Source organism: Lagopus muta, chromosome 27 (genome assembly GCF_023343835.1).
Source record: "Lagopus muta isolate bLagMut1 chromosome 27, bLagMut1 primary, whole genome shotgun sequence".
Lineage (NCBI taxonomy): Eukaryota > Metazoa > Chordata > Aves > Galliformes > Phasianidae > Lagopus > Lagopus muta.
The window spans coordinates 2,234,629-2,258,994 of NC_064459.1; the positions used below are offsets into that span (position 1 = coordinate 2,234,629).

The 24,366-nt window shown below is 57.4% G+C and overlaps 1 protein-coding gene across 7 annotated transcripts; it reads right to left on the reverse strand.

Annotated features, from left to right (window-relative positions):
• Window positions 1-646: 646 nt before the first annotated feature.
• On the reverse strand, window positions 647-21,255 carry TACC1 (transforming acidic coiled-coil containing protein 1). 7 transcript variants are annotated; one of them, XM_048928109.1, is made up of 15 exons: window positions 21,237-21,255; window positions 20,164-20,236; window positions 13,706-13,806; window positions 9,533-10,475; window positions 8,308-8,343; window positions 6,531-6,591; window positions 6,216-6,414; window positions 5,344-5,396; window positions 4,018-4,152; window positions 3,850-3,926; window positions 3,481-3,524; window positions 3,244-3,404; window positions 2,999-3,105; window positions 2,666-2,786; window positions 647-2,489 (listed from the first exon to the last, which is right to left on the reverse strand). In XM_048928109.1, the coding sequence occupies exons 4-15, from the start codon at window positions 10,387-10,389 to the stop codon at window positions 2,421-2,423; spliced, it is 1,920 nt and encodes a 639-aa protein (XP_048784066.1). In that variant the 5' UTR covers window positions 10,390-10,475; window positions 13,706-13,806; window positions 20,164-20,236; window positions 21,237-21,255; the 3' UTR covers window positions 647-2,420. The 7 variants fall into 7 exon arrangements, with proteins under 7 accessions (XP_048784066.1, XP_048784064.1, XP_048784061.1 ...); XM_048928107.1 differs by lacking the exons at window positions 20,164-20,236; window positions 21,237-21,255 and adding an exon at window positions 18,629-20,113 and having other exon boundaries at window positions 9,533-9,725; window positions 9,831-10,475; XM_048928104.1 differs by lacking the exons at window positions 20,164-20,236; window positions 21,237-21,255 and adding an exon at window positions 18,629-20,112.
• Between the last annotated feature and the right edge of the window lie 3,111 nt (window positions 21,256-24,366).

The following is a 24,366-nucleotide window of genomic DNA, read 5'->3' on the forward strand; positions in this document are numbered from 1 at the left end:
CTCTCTGCTCCTCTACCCATAATCCAGCCCCAGATCCATCCCCAGGGCTGCACTCTGCTCCTCTACCCATAACCCAGCCCCAGTCCATCCCCAGGGCTGCACTCTGCTCCTCTATCCATAACCCAGCCCCAGATCCATCCCCAGGGCTGCACTCTGCTCCTCTATCCATAACCCAGCCCCAAATCCATCCCCAGGGCTGCACTCTGCTCCTCTATCCATAACCCAGCCCCAATCCATCCCCAGGGCTGCACTCTGCTCCTCCACCCATAACCCAGCCCCAGATCCATCCCCAGGGCTGCACTCTGCTCCTCTACCCATAACCCAGCCCCAATCCATCCCCAGGGCTGCACTCTGCTCCTCTACCCATAACCCAGCCCCAGTCCATCCCCAGGGCTGCACTCTGCTCCTCTATCCATAACCCAGCCCCAATCCATCCCCAGGGCTGCACTCTGCTCCTCTACCCATAACTCAGCCCCAGTCCATCCCCAGGGCTGTGCTCTGCTCCTCTAACCCTAACCCAGCCCCAGTCCAACCCCAACCCCAACCCCAACCCCATCCACACACACGAGGCAGAATCAGGCCCTTCCCAGGAGATAAATCCTCCCAAGCCCCTCACCAGCCTTACAAACAGCACAGAACCTTTCAAGAGTGATAAACACCATTTTTACTCAGGCAATGAAACATGGAAGAAAAAAAAATATATATATTAGTAATCATCATCATAATCTCCTTTGTGTGAGTATAACTCTTACAAATATTTACCTGACATATAAAAGGGAAATAACTGCACGTACAAAATCGATGCTGATGGCAGTGATGTACGGTGTACAAAGCGGTCCTGGTAGTAGTCAGCACAAAGGGGGGAGGATGGAGGGATGCAGTGGAAGCGGAGAGCAGTTGGGGTGGGCACTCATTGGCACTTCACTGCAGACAGAAGATCTACACACAGCAACGCCGCGCTCACGGGCACTCTGCTGCCGAAAGGGGCATCGCAGCATCACAGCACATCATTGCTGCTGCAGGAAAGGTGACCCCCAGCTGTGCTGCAGCGCTGGGGGGTGCAGCAGTGAGCTTAAAATATGCCTTCTGTTATAGATAACTACGGCCTGTATGCATATATTTATATATGTGCAACTATAACCATATTATAGTTAATAAATCATTCCTTAGGAATCTTTGCCCAGATTGTACGTGCGTGCTGAGAGGCACAGATGGAGGCAGCAGCAGAGTGGCCGTGGGACAGCAGAGCAGAGCGGTGTGAGGATGCTGCCACGTCACATCCCTGCTCTGCCTCCCCACAGCTCAGTGCTGCAGGAGGAGCTCAGCGCTCCGGCTGCTCCGCGTGGTTTTGGGAAGCAACACGTGTGCATCACCAAGGGTTTTTGAGCTGGCTGTGCTGCTGGCATCGCTCCTGGATGCCACAGCCACCCCACAGCCACGTTGGGGCTGGGAGGGCTGCTATAGAGCACAACAAGTGGGAGGATAAGAGAAGAGAGTGGTGCCAGGCTGCAGCCACCCCGGTGCTGGGGAGGGGAGCCGTGCTGCAGCGGGATGCGGTTGGTTGGCACTGTGACTCCCCAGCAGTGGAAAGAAAAGAGGGTGAAAAGAAGGATTTTTCCTTTCTGTCAGCTGTGCAAAACAGTGGACGTTCAACACAACGCTGCAGGGGCACAGCAGCAGCCATCAGCCCCATTTTGGGTCGGTGGGAGAGGGTGGGGACCCCTGCATGTGCCCGTGTCATAAATCCTTTCTATACATAATAAAATATATCTCCGGTGTATGGCTCTGCTTTAACAGATGTCTGCACTGCATGCGGAACACAGGGGTTAGAAAATAGAAGGAGAACAGCTCCATTCTTTTACAAAAAGGTAGCAGCAAAAAGGTTTGCTAAGGTTTTAGCTAGGCTAGGTAGGAAACAGTCCAACAGCGTTTATTTCCCTTATCTGACACCTCAGGGCTGTCTGTGCGTGGTGAGGGAAGGAGCCTCAGCCTCAGCACTTCTCCTGGGCTCACCAAGAGGTAACCACCTCCAAAAAGCAGCAGGCAGCCCGCGTGGAAACGCTGCCTGGATCTGCCTTTGTAAAGGCCGGCTTTGTTTGCTTCCCTTATTATGCAGTGCTGCAGGGGAATTGGTGACAGCAGTGCAAGACCCAGAGAGCGACTGCTGCTCTGTGCCTCGCCGTGCCGAGTGGGGAAAGGAGCTCCGAGCAGAGCCCCTTCCACAACGCACCACTTGTGCCTTGGGGCTGTGAGATGCAGCACGTGAGGGCAGTGACAGCACGTGGGGATGGCTGCCCTCACACCTGGGGGTGCAGCAGCCACGCTGTGCTTTCGGCAGGGTCGCTCCGGGGGTAATAATAAGGCAAAGTGCTCGAAGGTAGGAGAAAAGCAGCCGGGTGCGGAGCGTTGGGGCGGTGAGCTCAGTCTGCCCTGCCCAGCTTTGCAATCAGCTCGTCGCAGATCTTGGTCAGCTCCTCGATCTCCTGGTTCTGGAAGGGAAGCAGATCCATGGCTCATCCCTCCTCATTCCCCCCGATGATCCCATTCCCCTGATCCTTTGGGACACTTTCTGGTCCCAAAACTCATAAGACACAGCTCCAGCATCAGCAGAGCATCGAAGTGGAAGCGCAGAGCATCACCTGTGTGCTGAATGTGGGCACGTTACCTTCTGCTGCAGGGCTCTCTCCAGGGACTCCACTTTCATCTGCTCCTTTCGCAGCCCCGCGTGCAGAGCTGCGCTCTCTGCTTTGGCCTTGGTTCGCACCTGGGCGATCTCCTCGTTGGCTCTGCATGGGGAGAGATGGGACCACAGTTACGGGTTATGGGGTGCAGGTTATGGGGTGGGAGCTCTGCAACATCACAGAATGGCCAGGGTTGGAAGGGACCTCACAGAACGCCACGCATCAGAGGTGATTTTCCTCCTGCTGTACGGAGGTGACTGCTCATTACTCAGGGCCAGGCATCTGCTGCCCATCCTCCTGCACCTCACAGCTCTTACTTGTCCAACTTCTCCTCTGCATGGACCTTCAGGGCTTGGTATCGCTGCTCCTCTTGCTTGACACGGTTTAAATAATCCTGAGCACACTTCTTCAGGGCTTCTTCGTTCTGGAAAACAAAGTACAGCCATCTGCACTGGGGCAGAGCACAACGTGCTGCTCTGATACCACAACAGATCTGCACAGGACAGGGTGGGGGCAATGCACCCCACAGCCACAGGGATGGGGAGAACACCGGGATCAGGACCTTCTTAAAGCCTTCCAGGACACCCTTCAGGTTTTCATATCTCCTGAACAGATCTGACAGGGACCTCTCCACCGAGTTGAGATCTGCCAACGCCTGCTCCTTCTCCATGGTGAGCTGCTGCAGGTTCTTTTGGGAGGTCATATTTGTCCTCTGCTCGTCCTCTGTGAGGGGAGCAAACAGGGATGCAGTGACTGAGCACAGACAGCACCGCTCTGCCCCGCAGCACTGGGACCTCACCTATCATCTGGGCAATGGTTTTCTCGTACTCAGCCACAATTTTCCTGCAACAAAATGAGAACAAAAGCAGGTAGGAAGCAGCAGTTTCTGCAGGCACATGCCCACAGCTCTGCTCCAGCACACAGCCTCCAGTGCTGTAACAGCCTGGGAACCCCCCGCTGCTGCTCACAGACCCCCCTCCAGCTGCAGTTAATGGGATTTCATCCCTGCCACAAACAAACTGCAGGCTCAACGCAGCACAGGCACAAAGCAGACATGCCTTGAGACGTGTCCCATCCCAGCAAAGGGGAACTGTGTCACCCCATCACGGCCTCACAGCCCACCGGGGGGAAACATTGAGCACAGCATCCCACCGGGGTGGGATCCCACCTCATCTCCAGGACCTCCTGACGACTCTCCTCGTACTTCTTCTTCCACTCATTGGCTTCAATCTCCTTTGTGATTATCTGAGGAGCAGCAGAATGAGACCTTGCTCCACCTGCAGACCTGTTGTGCCCCCCCCCCCCCCCCCCCCTACAGAGCATCCCCCACTTTTACCTCCTCCCGGATGAGTGTGAGCACAGCCGCCTTCTCAGAGGCACTCAGGCAGATGCTGTCCAGGGGGCTGTCGCTTTTGCTGCCACTGATGATGGCTGTGGGGGGTTTGTCTGCCAGGCACAGCCCAGGATGACCCTGCAGGGGAATCACCCAGCTGTGGTGTTGTGCATAGCTCATCTTTTCTCCCTGGTTCCCACGTTTGGGGTCACCCCCTTGCCATCCCCTGGGTTTGCAACCCAAAAAAGAGGCAGAGCGGGGGCACACTTTGAGAAGGGCAGACATGCTCCCATCCAACGTCACTTTGCTCTGCACTGTGTTTGGCATTGAAACAGCTAGGGCTGCACAATGGGGGTGGGGGCTACATATGGGGTTGGGGGGTGTTGGGATCACAGGGGTGAATGTCCCCAGCAAAGTGCTCCTATGCTGCACGGCTCTCACAGCCTCTTCCTCCCTTCACTGTCTCCACAGAAGTGCAGCCCCTCGCAGCCATCTCCTTGGAAACAGGCTGCGAGGCCATAAATAGCAAAGTGCTGGGAAAAGGCAGCCTGGTTCTGCAGTGTTTTGGAAACTGAAGCCTCCTCTCCTCTCCTCTCCTCTCCTCTCCTCTCCTCTCCTCTCCTCTCCTCTCCTCTCCTCTCCTCTCCTCTCCTCTCCTCTCCTCTCCTCTCCTCTCCTCTCCTCTCCTCTCCTCTCCTCTCCTCTCCTCTCCTCTCCTCTCCTCTCCTCTCCTCTCCTCTCCTCTCCTCTCCTCTCCTCTCCTCCCCTCCCCTCCCCTCCCCTCTCCTCTCCTCCCCTCCCCTCCCCTCCCCTCCCCTCTCCTCTCCTCTCCTCTCCTCTCCTCTCCTCTCCTCTCCTCTCCTCTCCTCTCCTCTCCTCTCCCTCTGTCCCCCCCCCTTCCTCCTCCTCCTCCTCTGCCACTGCTCAGATCCACACACGATGGAGCCATGGGCAACCACCTCAGGCCACAACCCTGGCTCCACACAACCTCAGCCCCTCAGCACCTTCCTGCAGCACCACGCAAAGCAGCTGTGCAGCTCTGCCTGCCCCACAGCCCGACCCACAGGGGCAGCCTCAGCAACACCAAACACAAGGTTCACTTTGCCCGGTGTCCTTGTGAGGCTTAGTGCAATTAAATCTGTCTCAGAGGTGCTGATTTCGCTGATGTTGCTAATCTCATCACCTGCTTGTCAGCTCCTTGTTGGGGCAGCTCTGCTGGCACAGCCCCTCCTCTCCCCCCCACACACCACCATCAGCCCCACAGCCATGCAGCAGCCCCAGCAGAGCGAGCCCAAGGTGGGCAGAGAGGGGGAAGCATGCGGCACTCACAGGGAAGGCAACAGATCTATCCTTGTCTGTATGCTTGGAGATCTCCTCAAAGCCTGGAGATGGAGAAATAAAACGTTTTAGCAGCTAGAAAATGAGACCCTGGCAGCACGTGCAGCTTCACTGGGATGCAGAGGTGTACAGCATGGTCTGACCAACCTCAAGAAGGCTTTACACCCTGCTCCTGCCCTTCAGGGGAGAACACATCCCTCATCTCTGCTGCAGCTGCAGCCAACACTCCCCTCTGGTGGCAGCCCAGCCCCTGTCTGACCCCACAGCTGCCACACAAACGATGCCCAGGTAGCAGAGATGCCCAGAGATGGGCAGTTATGGAATCCCTCCCCGTTGAGACCAAGTGCTGCCGTCCTCTCTCAGAGCTCTGCAGCTCTGAACAGCATTCAGGGGAACTGATTAATGACCAGCTGCAAGCCCTCCACGAGGCCATTTCTGCTGTTTGCACCTATAACTCCGCTATCGATTAAGTGCCACGTTGCCTGGCTTTTAATTATTTTTTAATAGATTGGTCACAGCAGATAATTACATAAGAGACAGACAGCAGGAGCAGCAGTGTGGGCTTCAGCAGTGACCTGGAGCTCTCTATTAGCAGGCAGTGTGTGCCGACAGGATGCACCAGGAGCAAAACCAGAGCAGGATGGGAGCTTTCAGCAACAGCCCTGACTCTGCATTTGTGTTTTTATTACTGAAGTCAGTGCATTTTGGGAGCTCAGCAGGGCAGGGAAGGGGCTGTAGGGTTTTCTAAAGCCAGGAGGCTCCAGGCTGAATATAAAGAGCACGCTGATTTTTCCATAATGAAAGCAATGCAGACAAGCAATACAGGGCACAGCCACAGCCAGGGGCAGTGGGGTGCTCCCTACCTGTCTCCACACCGGGCTTCACCGCCGGCACAGGGACGTTGGAGCACTCAAAGTACTCCAGGTCATCCTCAGGCTCTCCCTTCTTCTCCAGCCCAGCTGCTTTCTGTGTGCAGGAGGTGGATGCCAGCTTCTCCTCATCGGTGGCACGTCCATCCCTAGCAGCAATGTCTGGGATTTCAGAGATCAGCGTTCCCTCATCCTGCAGGATCAAGGCATGCAAGGGTTAGCAGGGCAGAGATGAGCTTGGGGGATCAGAGTTGGGCCGTGCAGCTGGGAGCTCAGGATGCTCAGCACCCCCTGCCTGCTCCCACCTACCTGAGTGCAGCCATCCAGCACCAGCGCCGGCGTCTCGTACTGCTTCACTTTGCAGCTGCTCCTGCAGACAGAGGGAAATGAACACATGAACCTGGTGCTCAAGGAGGCCAAGGAGAGGACAGTGGGGGGTGCGTGCAGGACAGCCCAAGCAGGGGGAGGCAGCCCCAGCACCAGCATTGCACCCGCAGCAAAACCACTCACCAGTGAGTTACTTGGGGGGGGACAGAGTGAGTTCTGGAAGGAGCCGAAGGAACAAGCAAACAAAACACACAGCTACAGAACGATCGGGTTTGTCTTTGAGATGTTTATTGCTATTGGAGGGAAGGAGCACAGAAAGAAGCACCCGAGGTGCTGACGGCGAGAGAGGACGTGATGATGAAGGGTTCCTTTGCTGCACCTCGCCTGCATGTCCAGTGCCAACGGTGTCACATCTGATGCACGCTGATCTTCTGCAGAAAGGGCACTTGCAGGCAGTGCTGCCCTGTCCCTGCCCACATGGCAGCACCCCACATCTCTGTAGGTCTGAGCAGCTGGGCAGAGCCCTGCTGTGCTCACAGGTGAGTGCTGCAAACACTGTCTGGAGGAGGAAAGCCTTGAGGAGGGCTGAAGGCTGAGTTCAGGTTGCTCCTGCAGTGATGCACGGCTGGTGCCTCTTCCAAGGGCTTTCACCCCACGTTCCCAAATGTCCCATTTCCAGTGGCTGTGCAGGACTGCAGACAGAACCCCATCCCAACGTGTGGTGCTGGTGTCCTGAATCGGCTGCAGGCAGCTCAGGGATGCTCACAGAGCCCCAAGAGGAGGGTGCACGCAGCACCAGGTCCGTGCCACCAAAACCAGTGCTGACATGATGTGGGGGGGGGGACGGACGCATTTCCAGCCCCACATCAGAGCTGCAGCCATGCAGAGGTCAGAGCAGATTTGCAGCAGGACAACCCTGGGGTTGAGGAATTCTCTTTCTGCCTGCTTCAACCCACACATGCTCCAGCAGAGCACGAGCAATGTGGTACGGAACATCTGCAGGCTGCCATGCACATCTCTATCAGATAAAGTTCACCCTTGGCTCTATTTCTGAATAGCACACCCTAATGCAAGCAGTTCACCTGCAGCTCTCTGCCCTGCACCACCTTCTGGGATGCTGTTCCCACACTGCCCAGTACCTGCTTTGATCTCCCCCAGTGCCAAGACAGCAGCTCTGTAACTCAAAGGGATGGAGCCAAGCAGCCACAGCTCAAAACCACGCTGCAAAAAGGCCCATCAGCCTGCAGCCGTGACACAGACGTCAGTGCTTGAGCCAAGCTCTCGTGCATATGGCAGCTGGCACTAAGCAGAACAAGAAGGGCATTCGGGTGGATGACATAAGATGAGGGATAAGCCCAGCACGCTGTGGGTGCCCTCACATGAGACAGTGGCAGCCCAGGGACCGTCTCCAGCCGCTGCCCCCCAGCCTGCCCCTCTGCAGCAGCTGCTTCCATGGGATTTGCCATGGGGAGGGTTAAAGGACACCCTGCCCTTTTGGGGTTGAAATCAGCCTGTAAGGAGCTGGAAGCCTGGCTCTCACGGTGCTGTCATTAGTTTTTATACCATCAGAATGCACGGCGGGTCGGCATGCTGCTGCAGCAAGCAGGGGCACAGCCTGCAGTGCAGCTCATGGCTGCAGCACCCGCAAGGCAAAGCTGCGCGGGATGGGGTCCATGCCATGGAAAACGGGTGGGCCAACACACACCCAGAGAACAGAAGCAAAGGGAAAGAGGAAAGAAAGGCAGAAGAGAGTACTTACAACAGAAAACAGAGAAATTTCACTTGTTCAGTAGTCCTGAGGCACCCAAGAATAGACAGGAAAGAGAGACAGACAGATGGAGAGAAGAAAAGCGTGTGAAAAGACCTGAGTACTGCTCTCCTCTGGAGAAACACACTGAGTCGCACAGCTCAAGCTCTGGGGGAGGAGCACACAGATAAGGGATTCTGCGTTTGCTATTAGCAGAGGTGGGATGAGACCGAGCACTGCCCCAGCTGCTGGGATAACGCAGAGGGGCTGAGACCTTCCAGCTCTCCCATCCACGGCTGCTCCTGCCCTGGGGTCACACAGCAACGCAGGCCCTTCAGGAGTCTGCATCAACCTTTGCATGGCATTGCTAAGAGGAAGATCCCCCCCCTGCCCTTGGCTCTGCCCGCCAGGTGTTATCTGCAGTCTGTAAAACTGGAGCTCCCATCTGCAGAGTGACAGCTCGGTTTTTTCTTACTGTCAAACCAGCCACAACCTCAGGGCTGCTAAAATTTCCCCTTTTAAGCTGATTTCCTCTTTCTGCTTCCAAGTGGTTTCAATCAGCAGCACTGAGCGCAATGGTGCTGGAAGGACCTGATAGTGGCTGGGCGATTCCTCCCTCTCACAGTCTTCCCTCTGCCCCACTGCATGCCCAGAGACCCACAGTGGGCACACAGAGCCAACCCGTGTCCCAGCAGCTGCTACTTCACATCTGACAGCCTCAGGAGCTGAGATCCAGGCTGAGACAGTGCTGCCCAGGCACGGTTTGGAGGACGTTTGTGATAGGAAATGGAGAGGTTTGTGATTAAACCTGCTCCCTGAGGAGGAGTGCAATGCTGCCTCCCCCCCAACAGGCATTATGAAACATCACCATTTACAGCAGGCTTTGAAATAGGTTTGAAATTTAGCTTCAGGAGCTAAATATGCACAGATTCCCACACGCCCTGGAATAGTTTGGGAAGGGACAAGGTCCCACCACCTGTGCAGTGCCATAGAAGTAACAACCATCCGCCTCTAAACCTCCATCCTCTCCCCCTGTTGCAAAAAGGGAAGCTCAGCAGCAGTGCACAAATGTCCCAGCAGCGTCTGAGCACCGCTCCATGAGCCCACCCTGCTCATCCCATCCACTCCTGGGTGGTGGGGCAGCAGGACTGAGGTGGCACATTGCAACAGGATGGGCGTAGAGGAACGCGGGAGCCCCGGGCATGGGAGGAAGGAGCTGGCCGTGCTCCACACTCACGTTATCAGACGCGATTTGGCCTTCTGTGGGGAGCCTCTGCTTTTCCCCAGCTCATCCTCCAGCGTCTGGGACTCCAGGATCTCATTCAGGCTGTTGTCGGCCGTGGGGCAGCAGTCGGTGGTGCTGGTGAGGGTCTTGGTGGGCTTAAATGGATCCACGGAGTCAAAGTTATTGGGGTCGAACTGGTAAGAGCCTTTGGGGAGAGCAGGCGAGTGTTGCAGTGCTGAGCTGCCACCAAAGGGACCGAGCTCAGGGCTGTCCCACGGTGCAGGGGAGGCCTTGGGGGGGCCCTGGGGACCTTTCTCTGTGTCCTCTATGGGCCTCCTGTGCCTCTTGGGTGTCAGCTTGCTGGCCGGGATCCTGCTGGCCCTCCTCGGCGAGGCTCTCCGCGTCTCCACACCGTCCCCACCTTCTGTGGCATCAACTTCAGCTTTTGGGAGCTGCCCTGGAGGTTGGGGGCCCAGGTCCCCCTCGGGCTCACTCAGTTGGAGGCAATGGGGGGCCGGCGGGCAGTTCTGCAGCGTGCAGCCCTCTGCCATGACAGAACTGTCAGCTTCTTTGTACTGCTCAGGGTCTGAGGCCAGAGGCACTGAAGGCTCCTCACTGGATGCAGGCTCTGTGCTTTCCCCTCCTTTGCTCCCTTGGGAAGGTAGCTTTCCCTTCTGGAGCTGACAGGGTGAGCTCTCCTGCACCAGAGCATCCCTTTCTGGCTCTGTCAGCCCCAAACCATCATCAGCTGTGTCCCCTCCTGACATGACCAGCTCACACCTGGCTGCACCCACATGGGGCACCGGTGGCTGGGCTTCAACCAGCAGCTGCGTCACAGCAGAGTCTTCAGGGCCACTTTTGGTCCCCATGTGGGCTGGAGAGGCCCCAACCTCGGGCTGAGCCTCCTCTTCATGTTGCTGCTCCCCTCCCTGCAGCTCCCCATGGCCGCTGAACCCTGCAAAGAGAAAGCAGCGCATCAGAGCCTGCCTCCTTCTCCCCCCTCATCCCTGCCCCAGGACTGTGTTCATATGGGAATGCCCTCCCGTGCTGCCAGGATCCCCGCTGATCTCTGGCTTCAGGAACCTTAAAACTCAAAGCTCGTGAACGCAGAGCAGGGAATTGTGCGTAAAGCAGAGGGTGCAGGGGAGCCCCGCGGGAGGCACTGCGCTGTGCTGCACCGTGCCAGCACACATCACACCACCAACATCTCCATTTATGTCCTCCCCCTTCCCTGCCGCCTGCTCCCCTCCAGAGTGTCGCCAGCTCCAGAGGGGCTTTGTAATGCCAACGCCACTGAACAGCCAGGACCAACTGCAGAGCATGAACCATCCCACCAGCAACTACCTGGGTGGGTGTCACACGTCACCAGGACAAATTCAGGGAAGCGTGACACCACGAAACATGATTAAGCCCTGGGGTGAATGGGAATGAGACTCTGCACTTAATGAAGAAGCATATTATGGGCAGCAGAGGGGATCTGGGGGCTGGCACGGGGCTGCGGGTGCCCAGCAGGCAGAGCAGAGCTGCCCCACGACCTTTGGCCACGCTGGAGATCTGCACTGCTCCACCACCACCAGAGACACACGGCTGGCATGGGGTGAAACACTGACTGTTCACAGCAGCTGCATGAAATTGGTGCTCCTGCTCACAAAATGTCGCTGCGGTGCATCGGTGTGATGGAGAGCAAAAGCTGTGCGTGCAAGCAGTGCTGGGGCAGGAGGGAGCAAAGCAGAGCCCGGGAGCACGGGTTGGGATTGGAGAGAGAGGGAGCTGCCTTTCAAAGCTCAGCCCCGCACTGCCTGCATCCCCGCAGAGATCCCACCCAGCACCGCTCTGCTGCCGGGGTTCCTTAATCACAAATCCCGCTCCATGACTTAATCACTATTACTCCAATCCCTTCCTCTAAATCCTTTTACTGTTTAATCTTTTCGTTGCTGTCAGGGGATGGGGAAGCTCCTTATCCACAGGGGCATCCTGAAAGCTACACCCAGAGCCGGTATAGGAGCACAGCCAGCATCACCCCTGCAGCTCAGGGGCATCCGAGCGAGGCACGGGCTGGCAGGAAAGCAGAGCGAATATGTGCGAGTCCAGCACACACAGCCAGCAGCCCTGACTCAGCTGACGGCTGGAGGTTTGCACCACTGATCTCCGGGATGCTAAAAGCCATGGGGATGAATCACGAGGGGCTGCTGTGCCTGAGACTGCAAAACTCTCCGTCCGGATGGAGGCTGCCGCTGTGCTGCCCCACAGAACGCATCGGTGAACACAAACCCGGTAAAAAAAAACAAAGATGTACTTGGAGTGCAGCCAGAAAGCACTCTGAGAGCCCTGCCAGGCCCTCCCGCCCTAAAAACCTCCCCCACAGACCTGTAGGAACACTGCATCGTGCTCTCGCTGCGCTGCTCCGATGTTTTAACCTCACTGAGACACCCCTGGGCAGAAGCACAGACTTCAAAGCGGGGACAGAAGGCGCCCTTTAAAAGCGCTGCGTTCCCATCGGGTTCTCACAGACGGAGCCCATCCTGGTTTCCAGCCCAAGCAATAATTACATCTTGAATAACAAGCAGCAGAGAAAACCACCTCTCCCCATTCCTGCGGATGTCCTCGGGGCGGGGAGAAGAAGGGACGCGGCCATCGCTCAGAACCGTGGCCGTGAGCCCAAAAGCAGAGAGGCTGCACACGGTGCAGCTCCCCGGAGCATTTCCAGCCCCGTGCAAACGCCTCCGTGCCCTCCTGCTGCACCGGGCGCCGCGTCGTTCTGCCAACGCTACGCAGTGACCATGGAGATCTTAGGCTCTCCGAAGAAAAACGCACAGGGAGGACAGAACCCGCAGTTACGGCTGCTTTGTGCGCCGTGACATTTTGGCTGCGTCTATCCGCAGAGCTGAGCGAAGCAGCAGAACCCAGCAGCCCCCTCCATCCCACGCTGCGATCCTCCGCCCGCACTGCGCGCAGCCCTGGGGTCGCCCCTCGCTTTGTGCGCGGATGAGTCACGCATCCCTCCCTCGGCCGAGGGCAGGATATCTGGGCCGTGCATTACGTTGCTAACGGCCTCTTTCCTCTTTCGGCTTTTCCGCTTTTGTTTTGCAGACATCGGGCTATTTTTAAATCCTTTCTGTTAAGAATTAGCATACCGGCAAAGGAGCAGCAGCGCACCGGATAACACGTGCCCCGCACCAGGGGAGCAGCAGCGCGGGCTGACAGCGCTGCTCTGCACTAACAGCGCTCCATATTTGCTGCTTCTGCTCATTTCCTTGCACAGAAGAAAATCCCCGCCTGGCAGATGATTGAAAGAGAACTTCAGGACAGAACTGCGGCCTCCATCATGTGAGGCAGAGCATCGCCCTCAGCCCCACGGCACTGCAGCCATTGTGCACGGAACAGGGATTGGCACAAACGCAGCCAGCATAGCAGCACCCCGAGATCCACAGCAACGCACAGCAGCTTTTGCAGGAATGACCGAGACACCTGCAAGGGGAATTTCCTAGGAAAGCTTTTATCTTTCCTCCTTAGCCATTATCCTCCAAACTAAAGATGCCTCTATCCCTTCTTAAAGGGAAGGATTACTCTGAGAGATGAGCTTACCAGAAGCACAAACCAGACGCTCTCTCCACCAAGGCAAAGGAACCTCTCCTTGGGGATGGCACCCAGGACCAAGGGAGGAGTGGGGACACCTCTGCACCTCTCCAGCCTGCTGCTACAAGCCCAGCAATGCAAGCCACAGAGCAGCAGTGAGGGCAGCTGGGAGAGAGCAGGGAGGGCTTGGGACATCAACCCATCACCCCCAGGCACAGCCTCGGTGCTCCCAAACACAGAGCTGCAGATCCCCACTGCTTATCTCAGCATGGGGACACAGCAGGGTGTGACCAGTGGTTACAACACAGCCCGATGATAATTTTGCACTGTGCAGGCAATGAGCCAAGGGGGGGCTAAGCCAACTCCTCCACTCCTGCAGTGTCACCCCTTCCCAACCTAGCAGGATTCAGTAAATTCAGCGTTTAACCCACACTAGAGAACAGCAGAGCTCACACAGCCCCAAGTGCTGGCATTTGAACCATTCAGGCCATTAACCACAAAAAATGTGGCAGGCATTATTCAAACCAAGAGACTTCTCCTTGACCCCACCCTGCTTTTCTGCACCCAGAGCAGAAAGCCATGAGCCAGAGGTGCGCTCTCACCCCTTACCTCTGGTCCCGGCCTCGGGCTGCAGCTCGCTGGGCTCCTTTAGTGCTGAGCAGGTCGGCGTTTCTGCTTCGGGGGTCTCATAATTACCTTCGGAATCCGAGCTGCCGAGGGGGGGGAAAAGAGTGAGGAATTACCACTTTCAAGGCTAGCTGGGAATCGCTGCCTACACATCCAGCCAGACCGGCTCCTGCGGCTGCCACGCTCCTGTCCAGCAGGGCCACGCTAGCAAACGGAAAAGGGAGAGCAAGTAAAACAACATTGAGAGCATCCCCTGTGCACCCCTGTGCCCCAGCATTGCCTTCATCTGGGTCACCCCGAGCAGCCACCACTGACCTCTGAGAACACAGCAACCCAGAGGCATCTTCTTTATGGCTTAGGGGGCTGCTGTGGGATGTGTTTGGGAAGGCTTGATGCACACACCAGCACCTCGATGCACGCACCAGCACCTCAGCTGGGAGCACAGCGCTCACCGTTCTCGAGCAGCTCCGGCTCAGCCATGCACCCCCCCTCCCCTCCCCCGGCTCCCGAAGCAGCGGGGCCGGCTGCGGACCGATACGATGCGAGGCAGCGAGCGGAGAGCGGGGACCGGAGAGGAGCCGGGGACCGGAGAGGAGCCGGGGATCGGGAGCCGCCGGCCCCGCACTGCACACGCATAAACCCGCGGCCGCCCGTCCCCGGGGCGCGGTGTACTTGCCTGAAACCCAGCGATTTGATCTCCTCCTCGGCGTCTCCCCCGACCCCTCCATCCTCCCCGTCGGGGCCGCCCCCTCCGCGCACCGCCGACCACGTCCACCTGGCCCACTGTACCGGCGACAGCAGCTGCCAGGCGCTGAACGCCATCGCCGATCCCCGCCGGGTTCAGTACGGCCGCTCCGGCCCGGCCCCCGCCGCCGCCTCCCGCATCTCCGCCGCCGCCCGGCGCGGGGCCCTCCCCGGACCGTACTACTGCCGCGGGGAGAGCGGCCGCCTCCGCCCCGCCGCCTCGCACCCCCCCTCCGGCGACGCCGACCGAGGGAGCGGCCCTTGGGGGGGAGGGAAGGGTGGGCGGGGGGGACGAACGGAGCTCCTCCGCCGCCCGCCCCGCTGCGGAGAGGAGGAGGCGGTTGGTTCCCTGCCGCGTTCCCACTCCAACCCCGATCCGCCCGCGGCTGCGGCGACTCGGGAGGGGGGCGCTGGGGGGAGCATCGTTCGGTGTCCACAGCCCGGTTCCCCGGCACCCTGCGGGGATTCGGGGTGTTCCGCCAAGAGAACTCCCCCCCACCCCCCCCGCGGAAGGTAGGAGCCGTGAAACCGCACGGTTTACCTGCGCTGCACCTGCGCTCAGCCCGGCGGCTCCGGCCGAGGTGCCAAATTTACCCCCCCCCACCACGGAGCACTGCTCCCATCGGCACAGGGGGTCGGGTGAAGGGGGTGGAGGGGAGGACACCGCTACCCGGGGTGCTGGGAACACGGGGATGAAGGGAAACACCTGCCCTCCCGTTCTCCAGGGGAAACGCCGAGCTCGCCAGCCCTGTCTTGAGATGCATCCTTCCATGGCAGCGAGTTTGTTTCTTTATTTATGTAAGTATTGTTTAAACATAACAGCAAACAGTCCCTGCTGAAAGCAGCACTGCCTCCCGGGCCTCCCTTGGGAACCTGCACCCTAAACAGGGCTCGTTCCCAAACCCGTTCCCTCCCACTCCCTTGCTAGAGAGTGGAGCACAGCGTTACTGCTGCAGCATCCAAAGCACTGCAGGGAATGGCCGTGGTATGGCAGCAGATCTGTTAGAGGTGCTGACACTGCACAGCGGGGCTGCGTGCCCGGGCTGCATCCCCTGCACCCCTTGGGGCTGAGCTGGTGAAGGGCAGAGCTGTCTGGCTGCACAACCAGCCCGACCCATTGCAGAGAAGCACAGCCAACCCTCTTTAACCACCCAAAGTGCTCACAGGCCAGGCCAAGACCTCCATTCTGTGCTCTGTGAATCATCAGTTCCCTGTGCCAGGAGTGCCTCAGGTGGGCAGGGGCTCTGCACCAGGATGGACTGGTCTGGCTGCCTCTGTGTCACCAGTCTCTGTCCGTGGGCCTCATTCCTCACCATGCAGCTTCTCAAATAACCTCCCTATGGGGACCCTTTCTTTCAGGCTTCCACCCTGTCAAAAAAAAAGGCTCTTACCCCCTTACTAAACCTTTCCAAATTTCCCCCATCTTTGGCAGATCTGGTGGTGCCAACCCCACAGCAGGTCTGAGGCAGAGCAGCCGCATCCCCAGCCACTGACTTCCACATCACAGCAACCTGGGGGCACTGAGCCCTGCAGACCTCTGTCCCGTGCAAAGCACTCAGCTGCCAGCGGTCTGCAGCACTTAGCAAAGCTCATCTGCAGAAAAACAAGAGGCTGAAGCAGCAGAACCTCAACATCCTCTTGCCTACGCTTGCGCCGAGCAGAAACACGCAGCCACTTCCCCCCATCTGAAGTGGCAGGGCTGATTTCTGCAGATGAATTTTACATAACGAGCTCTCCAGCGTGTGCACGGCGGCACGCAGCGCTCTGCAGCAGCCTCAGCTCCTCCTCCTCCCTCTCCCCTTCCCATCAGTCACTTCACAGATCGCTGCTGACCCAAAAGACTCCACTGGAGTGACAGCACTGCTGCTCCATAGAGCAGCTCACAGCTGCAGGGACACCACGGAGCAAACAGAAAAGCAAAGGGCAGAGGAGCAGCAGCGGGTTTGGATGCTGGCAAAGGGAGCACAAAGCCTCTGCCCACAGGGATCTGCATCAGCCATGGCACAGATGCGGCTGCTGCAGCGCCCACTTGTTGCGTGGGAGGAAACCAGCAGCTTCCAATGGAGGAAACCAGCAGCATCCTTCCATTGTGCAGCAACGCACAGAGCCGGCCCCGCTCCCAGTGGCCTCAAAGGGGAAGGAGCAGGAGCGGGGTCAGCCAGACGGCGGTTCATTGGGAGCAGTTAACGAGCAGAGCCTGCTTCCACCTGCTGTCTGCAACGAGCAACTCTGAAATCGCCTCCAGTGGCGTTTTTCAGCTTGGCGCCCAACCCAGCCTGGTAGCAGCATCGACTGCAAATCATTTGCTGAGGAGATAACCTGACTGCTTCGGTCACACCGATGGCTCAGGCTGCCAAAAGCTGCCTGGCACAGCCAACATCTCTGCAAGGGATGCTGACCTGCTCCAAACAGAGCTGCCAGCAGTGTGAGGCAAACTGTGCACACAGCGCCTGTGTCACTGCTGTCACCCCCACCTGGGCTCAGCACGGATTATTCTAAGCCATTACCTTGTGAAAATGCAAATTTGGGGAACGAAGGAAACTACCCAAAGCTTTATGTGTCCCAGCAAGAGGAGAAGAGGTTTCATAATGTGTTCCCTGACCTGTGCAGCGATGCTGAAGAGATCAGTGCTGATGATTCCCATCTGCAGCTCACCTACCCGGGCTGGGAGAACAGCCAGGGAGAGCTTCATCTCTGCCTAAATCAGAAAGGGCCTTGGGAAAAGGCAGGCAGAGGGAAAAAGAGCAATCAATCAGGGGTGCAGCAGCCCCAGGTTTCTGTCCCATCGCTCCACATTCCACCAAAATAGCTCTGTAAAAATAGCAGCGAAGGACACAACTGTCAGCCATGAGCCTGACAGCACCAGCAGCCCCCCGGCCTCAGCTGTCCTTCCCCACCACGCAGCTGTCAGGCCAATGAGGGCAGGCATTTGTGGCTGCTTTCAAAAGGAGCGAGGCAAAAAATAAAACAAATGAGCACGTTGCTCGTCCTGTGCTCTACAAACAGTGAGCACGGCTTTAATCTCACTGATCCCAGCCTTGTGGACGTGAGCTCAGGCAAAACAACTCAATAGAAACAGCCCTGAAACGGGAGAGTTCCATCTGTGATTTCGCATGGATGCTGTACAGACACCTTCCTTCATTGCCTGGCTTTGTTGCTCCCCTCTCAACCCCCTTGCTAAAAACATCCATGCTATGTGGTAGAATGCTCTTATGGGGGGGTTTGTCAGGCTGCTGGATTTTAGTTCAGACTTGGAGATATTGTGAAACCTGGGCAGCATCTCCACATTGCTGCACGGAGCACAGCTGCACCCTTGGATTGAAGAACCCAGCCTTGGGTTTTTCTGCCTGGGAACAACTTCTAACTCAGGAAAACACCCCCAAGGAAACACTGGGCAGGGCTGCGCGGCGGACAGAGGACAGAACATGCTGGTTTCTCCCCGTTGAAGTTGTTTTTCCTCTTGTCCGAGCGGGTGCTCGCAAACAGAGGAATGTTTGCAAACATTCAGAAGAGCAGCAGGGGGCAGCTGCTCCATACAGCCGGGCACAGCTCCAGAGCAAAGCAGAGCAGGGCAGGTTCTCCCCACACACCTGCAGCACCTCAGGCCCTCCTGGGGTCTCTCAGAGCCTTCCAGCTCAGCAGCAAACCTCCCAGCCGCCGTTATTTGTGCGGCTCACTGGGAGCCAACATTTCTGTGCTCCATTAAGAATTCGGGTTGATTTCAAGCTAAACGTCCTCGGTTTTGCTATTGATCACAGTTAACGTGTTTTCCTTTTGTTCCCAGCTCCCAAACTCCGTTGGTAACTCACAGCACTCCCGGTTGCCACCAGGGACGCTTCCAGCTCCAAACCCCGCACCTTCTTGTTGTTTTTACGGCTCCTCACGCTGTGATTTATGCCATGCAGGGCTGGGCTGCAGCCCGAAAAACTCAGCGTGTTGACAACAAACGGGAAACTGTTTTGTCAGGAACTCTGAACGGAGGGAGAGAAGAGGGAAGGCAAAGAAAAGCCTTTTCGCTCACTCACTCCACGCTCAGTTTCCTCCCGCTCTGTTGTTTCCAACCCAAACTCTACCCCTTAGCTTTACAGTTTGGATTCCCAGCTCCTGGAGCTGCTGCCCGGTTCCGGTCCGGTTCTCCCGATCCCCCGGTCCCTCACTCACCGGCGTTCGGCGGATCCCTCCCGCAACTTCTGGCTCTGAGCCGCCCCCATAGCAGAACCGCGGCACCGGGACGTTTGGGGCAGAACCGGGCCGGGTCGAGCCGAGCTGCCGCCGCGTTGTGCCGGCCCCGACGGCGTCCCCGCCTCCGCGGGGGAGTGGACGGCACGGCTCCGCTCGGCACCGCAGGCGGACCCGGAGCTGGCAACCCGCAGCTGGAGCTCCGGCATCCGACCCGGCGCCGGTAGGAATCTGCCCCTCGCGTTTGCTACGGCTCCTGTCTGTCAGTCAGTCAGTCTGTCTGACTCCTTTTTTCTTTCCGTGCAGCCACACGATTTGACCTCGGTTCTCAGAACAGCGCAGCCCGGACCTCAGGGCAGCATTGCTGGGACCGGCAGCCCTCAGCACAGCATCCTCAGCTCGAGGTCGCAGCCGCAGCCTGAGCTCCCAACGCCCATGGAGTCCTGAGAAAAACTCACATATTCATCATATAATTTTTTTTTTGGAGGGGTTGCGTTATTTTTTATGCAAGAAAAGTGTCGACACCCTTGCAAGCTTTCACCTTCCTTAAAAGAGAAAGGAGAGAAGGAAGGAGAGAAGGAAGGAGAGAAGGAAGGAGAGAAGGAAGGAGAGAAGGAAGGAGAGAAGGAAGGAGAGAAAGAAAGAAAACTATTAAAAAAAAAAACAACAACACAAAACCTTCCTTGGATGAAAACAAAGTTTCCCGACCAGCCTGACCGCCCTGGTGCCGGCGTGCCTGAGCTGCAGGAAGGCATCAGAACCCCATGTGTCCTCGGCGATGCACACCACAACCCCCTGCTCGTCCCCATAGCCCACGGCGGGTGATGTGCCCGCCCTGCGTGCTCGGCTCTGTTGGTTGGTTGCTGCCTGAGGGACAGCAGATGGGAATAATCAGCTTTACCATGCCATGGAAACTTCTATTTTTCCTGGGAAGGAGGCACGGCAAGCCCTCGCTGCCACCCCAGGGCAGAATTCCATTGGAGACTGTGACTCAGAGCTGCGGCTGTCACACGGCTGTGTTTAAATGCTTCCTTGAAGCCACCCATCCCAACAGCACCGCCTCAAAGCCACCCGGAGCCGCAGCACTGGGCTGCAAGGTGCCCGACATGCGGGTCCCCACTTCTGCAGCCCCACTGCAGTGCTGCTGTGCCCGAGCCATCCTCCTCCTGCGGCAGATTTCTCAGAGATGAGAGCGCCGAGAGCATCACCGAGGTTCCCAAAGCAGCAGCCGGTCACCCAGCTTGGCGTGCAGCACGAAGCCCGACGTGCCCATGCCGGCACGCAGCATCCTAGAGAGCTCACACAACTTCTCCTTAGCAACGTAAACAGAGCCACAACACTGAGAGCATGCAGAGAATGTGGGAGCACCACGAGAGCGGGCAGTAAGGCGTGCAGCCACAAGGGGCTGCTGGGGACCAGCTCTGCACCATGGCTGTCCGGGGACACCTCGCTCCTTGCTTCTCCTCCCTCCATCCTGCTGCCAAGCACGCAGCACTCAGCGCCTTTCTCCTTCCTACCTTTCCAGCACAGATCCGTCCAGGCGCCGTCACTTTCTGCCACCTGTCCTGGAGCTCCTCAGAAAACCTCTGCCTGGAAAAGGAGCACAAAGGAAGGAAGGGGATGGACGGGGTGGGGAAGACCAGGAGGCGTCAGGGGACCTCGGCGCACCCTGAGTGAAAGGAAAAAGGATGTTTTGTAATATCAGGCGTGCCTCCCCCAAACGGGGAGAGGAAAACGGTGGGGCAGGCAGTGCTGGGTGAACCATCCACGCATGGCACAGCCGTGGCCCTCCCGCCTGCATCCCGTGCCGGGCCTCACTGCTGTCATGCTGTAAAAATGTGCTCTTGGCTGGAATTTGGCAGCCTGGCCCCTGACGGGGAGGGAACCTCCCTGCTTACAGAGTGCAGGAGCTGCAGCTCCGGAGCTGCGGCATGGAGGGAGCGCTGCGCTTGCTGAGCTCCGGCAGGAGAGCATCCCTGCATCCCGCACCCCATCCCGGCCAGCTCCTGCCCTCCCTGGGGGCAAACCTCACCTCCCCCCGTTCTACAGACCCATGAGAGGGTTTCGCAGCCTCCAATTCGTCCGAATTACGGTCTGATCCCAGAAAGCCCCAAAGGCCGGGGTTCAGCGCTGCGCACACACGCACGGAAATCACTTCCACCGCACTCCGAGCGCCGGTGCGTGGCTGCTGCCGAGCGGAGCTGGATGCGGCCTCGTTGCCTCTGTGCTCCCTGCAGAGGGAGCGCCAGGAGCAGCAATGCGGGAGACAGCGGCCATTTCAGCTCGGAAAGCGTAGCGTTGAGAGGGGAAGAGCTCTGCTCGGCTCGGGAACCTCCACAAACAGACCGCGGTTTGCTTTCCCGGCCCGTTGCTCGTTCCCAAATCCACACGACCTGCAGCAGCTGCGCAGACCCCGCGTGGCAATAAGAACGAAAGCAGCCTTCTGCATGCCCACCTGCTGCAAAAAGCAGGAGGAGGTCGGGAAGCTGCACGAGCAGAGCTGTGCCACGCACACCTATGAGACCCCAGGAGCCTTCTGCCCTAAGGGGAGCTGTGCCTGCACCAGCTGACCCGAGCACAGCGTGGGTACCTCGGTTAGAAGGAAGGGCTCTGCTCCTTCACCACGCTCCGAGGGCTGCAGCATCCCACCTACGGGCGAAAAATGTGCTTCCCGATGAGCCGGAGGCAAAAGCTCAGCCATCGGGGTGCGCTAAGCAGAGCAGCCCAGCAGCCGTGGGTCTGCGAGCTTCCGCCCAGCCATCCCTATGGGTTTAGCTGTGGAGGGCGCTGCGGCTGCGCCAGAGGGCAGTGGTGCTCAGGGCAGCCTCAAACCCTCATCTCCCAACTCGCTCCTTCTTTTCAGCTGAAGCTTCCCGTTATTTATCATTTTAACGCTCTGCCTCTGCAGCAGTGCAGAAAATTGGCACTTAATTCCCTCTGCCAGGCGGTGCGGTGGGAGCTTAATTGACCCTTATTGTGCCCCCTCACCACAACGCGGTCAGTGAGCTCAGCTTTGTGCCGCAGCGATTTCCCCACCACTTTGTTCACGCTCGCCCCGTTCAGCTTGGCTTAATTGCTCAACGCGCCGAGCAATTCAGTCTTCTATAGCTGCCAGTTCCCTCCTCAGCTGCTTTGCAGGTTGCTCCAAAACCCCTCACATTTCAGAGCTGCACCTTTTTGATCCCGGCTGTTGCAGAACGATGCAAATCTCAGCGCTTCCCCAAGCCTTGCAAATCGGTCGGAAACACAACCCTCCAGTTGCAACCTGAATGTTGCCGGTTGTTTTCCAAGGGGCAGCCCCAAGCACGAATGGGAAGGACCACGGAGTGTCAGTCAAACCCAGAGCAGCAGGGCTGAGAGGCACATTGACAGGAAAGCCTGTAATAAAAGCAGATTTATAGCAATCACCAAATATAATCCCTGCTTAGTTCCAGTTCTCCTATTGCATCATTTGAGGTAAAGATTGCTCCGGGAGTACCTGAAATAATCGGTATTCAGAGCACAATAAAACTCCACATGTGGTTCACGATCCAGGCAGAGCTGCACTGTGGCAGATGTCTATCAGGGGAATAAGGTTCTCCAGGTGAGCAGAGGAAATGCATGTCGTTCCTGCTGCTGCGCTGTGTGTTTGCTCCTCTGCTGAGCACTGCAGTGACAGCAGGACCAGCACTGCAGGCACAGGGACCCCCAGGCCACCAGGGTTACATTGCTGTGAGCACAGCCCAGCTGGCCAGCCCACAAAGCACCCACGAGTGGGGCTGGATGCAGGTTCTCAGGGCAGCAGTTAAGGGCAGCACCTTTGGCACCGTGCATCCTGGGTGCTCTATTAAAGAGGAGAGATCTTCCTTATTATTCAGTCTCTCAGCACTCAATTTGTGTTGGGCCATGGAGTTCTTCCAACTCTCCGATGACAATGAATGAGTATCTGCTGCTCTGGGGGTTTGGATCCAGGCTGAACAGGCAGCCAGCTGGGAGCATGTTGGGACCAGACCGGAGTACAAAGCACAATGGAAGGCAGCATCCACTGCCTGGTGACAGCGCTGCATCTGGGGCTGCTCTGATTCTCCACCAAGGAGAGGATCACAGCTTCCAGACCCTCCTTTTAACTCTGCGTCTCGTCCCCTTGCTCCCCTTCATCATGCTTTCAGGCTGCAGGCTCTGCGTGCCAAATGATATCCTGGAGAAGGCGCTGCTGCCTGGATGGGCTCCAGATGCGGCTCTCAGTTGGGTTTTGTAGCCAGCAGCAGGTGTCTGCGTGCCACAAGCAGCGAGCTGCAAGCCATGCTTTTCCCTTGGCCACCAATGGAACCCAATGGCAGTGGCCACCAACGATGCCCACCAGCTCCAGCATGGTCAAGAGGGCTGCTGGGGGCAAACAACACCCAAAAAGGAACCTCAGTGCCACTGCAAGAGCTGCAGCAGCCTGAGATTGCTGGAGCAGAGCTGTGCTCACAGCCTGCACTGCTACCAGCCCCATAGCACACACAGAGCCATTGCTGCCTTCAGCTGCCCTGGGTATTTTTTTCCCCTCTTGAATCACCTGCTAAAAATATTACAAATCAATGCTCTGCCCAGACCTTTCACTTCTCTGGAAGCAAAAATATTTATTTTACTCAGGCCCTGCCTGCGTTTTAGCAGAGCTTTATGATCAATTTCCGAGGAATGTACCATGCTGTATATTCAAATTACAACTCCTTTTGGCTCGCGGGGTAAATTTAAAACGTCTTGTTTAAGACCCAACTGTTGTGCTGCCAAAAAAAGCCTGGTTTCAGCTGGTTTTGTTCCCAAAGCACCCATTCTGCCCACAGGGTGGTTATTTTCACCCCCCAGGTGGGTTCCTCTTCCCTCGGCCTGAATGCTGTCACAGCATCTCTGCTATCCAGGGCAGCTCCTGCTGCTGTGGCACAGCACTGCTGATGGCATCATTATGGGATGGGATGCTTCATGGTGCAACCACGGGGCCGCCCAAGCAGGCAGCTCAGTCCCAGCACTGCTGTTCCCTCCTCGGGGCAGAGCAGATGCAGAGCAATGCAGGTTCTGCTCCTGCTCCCTTCATGCTTCTTGTGTAAACTTCTCCCACCCTCCTTTGGCTTTAGGAAGGAAATGAGAGAATTTGCTTTTTTCTCGCTTCAGGGCAGAGAGAATAATGGGATCTTTATTCCCTGATAATTAAGTTGGTTTTTGCGTGGGTTTAATTTACGTTTCCTTCTGAGCTGTGCCTCCCTGGGGGAGCGGGTGCTGGAGCAGAGCTGGGGATGCTGCGCTCACTGGGAAGGTGCAGGGAGCAGCAGAGCTGTTGGGATGCTGCAAAGGGCTGCAGGTGATACCCAGCACGCATACAGAGCGTGCTAAAACCTCTTGCTGCTTCTGAAAGGGTTGGGGTGCACCCCTGGAGGTGATTCTGCAGCCTGGGAAGCTGCGTGCATTGATAAGGATGCACCCCAGGAGCAGGGAGCAACTGCTTCCAGCTCAGGGAAACCTCAATGCCAAGCAGATCCAGGGCAGCCAAGCACAACCAGCTCCATCTGTCTGCGAAAGGAGCAGATTTACACACAGCTTTACACACCCACACGAAATTCCCAGCGAGGAGAAAAAAGGGAAAACTGTTTTGATCACAGCTTTTTCACAACGTAAATACAAGCAGCCACAGCCTGCAGGCAGCACTGGGAGGCACCTGGCTGCAGGCACAGCACTCTGCATCCTGCAGAGGAAGGTGGCAG

What these genes read in the sequence shown, in the direction of transcription:
- TACC1 (XM_048928104.1), bottom strand. Translation starts at nt 18,855, where the DNA reads ATGCCGGAGCTCCAGCTGCGGGTTGCCAGCTCCGGGTCCGCCTGCGGT. An exon ending in GCCAAATCGCGTCTGATAAC is followed by an intron (nt 8,344 to 9,532) that starts GTGAGTGTGGAG and finishes TGGGTGCCTCAG; the next exon opens with GACTACTGAACAAGTGAAAT. An exon ending in GCAGAGGAGAAGTTGGACAA is followed by an intron (nt 2,787 to 2,998) that starts GTAAGAGCTGTG and finishes CTCCCCATGCAG; the next exon opens with AGCCAACGAGGAGATCGCCC.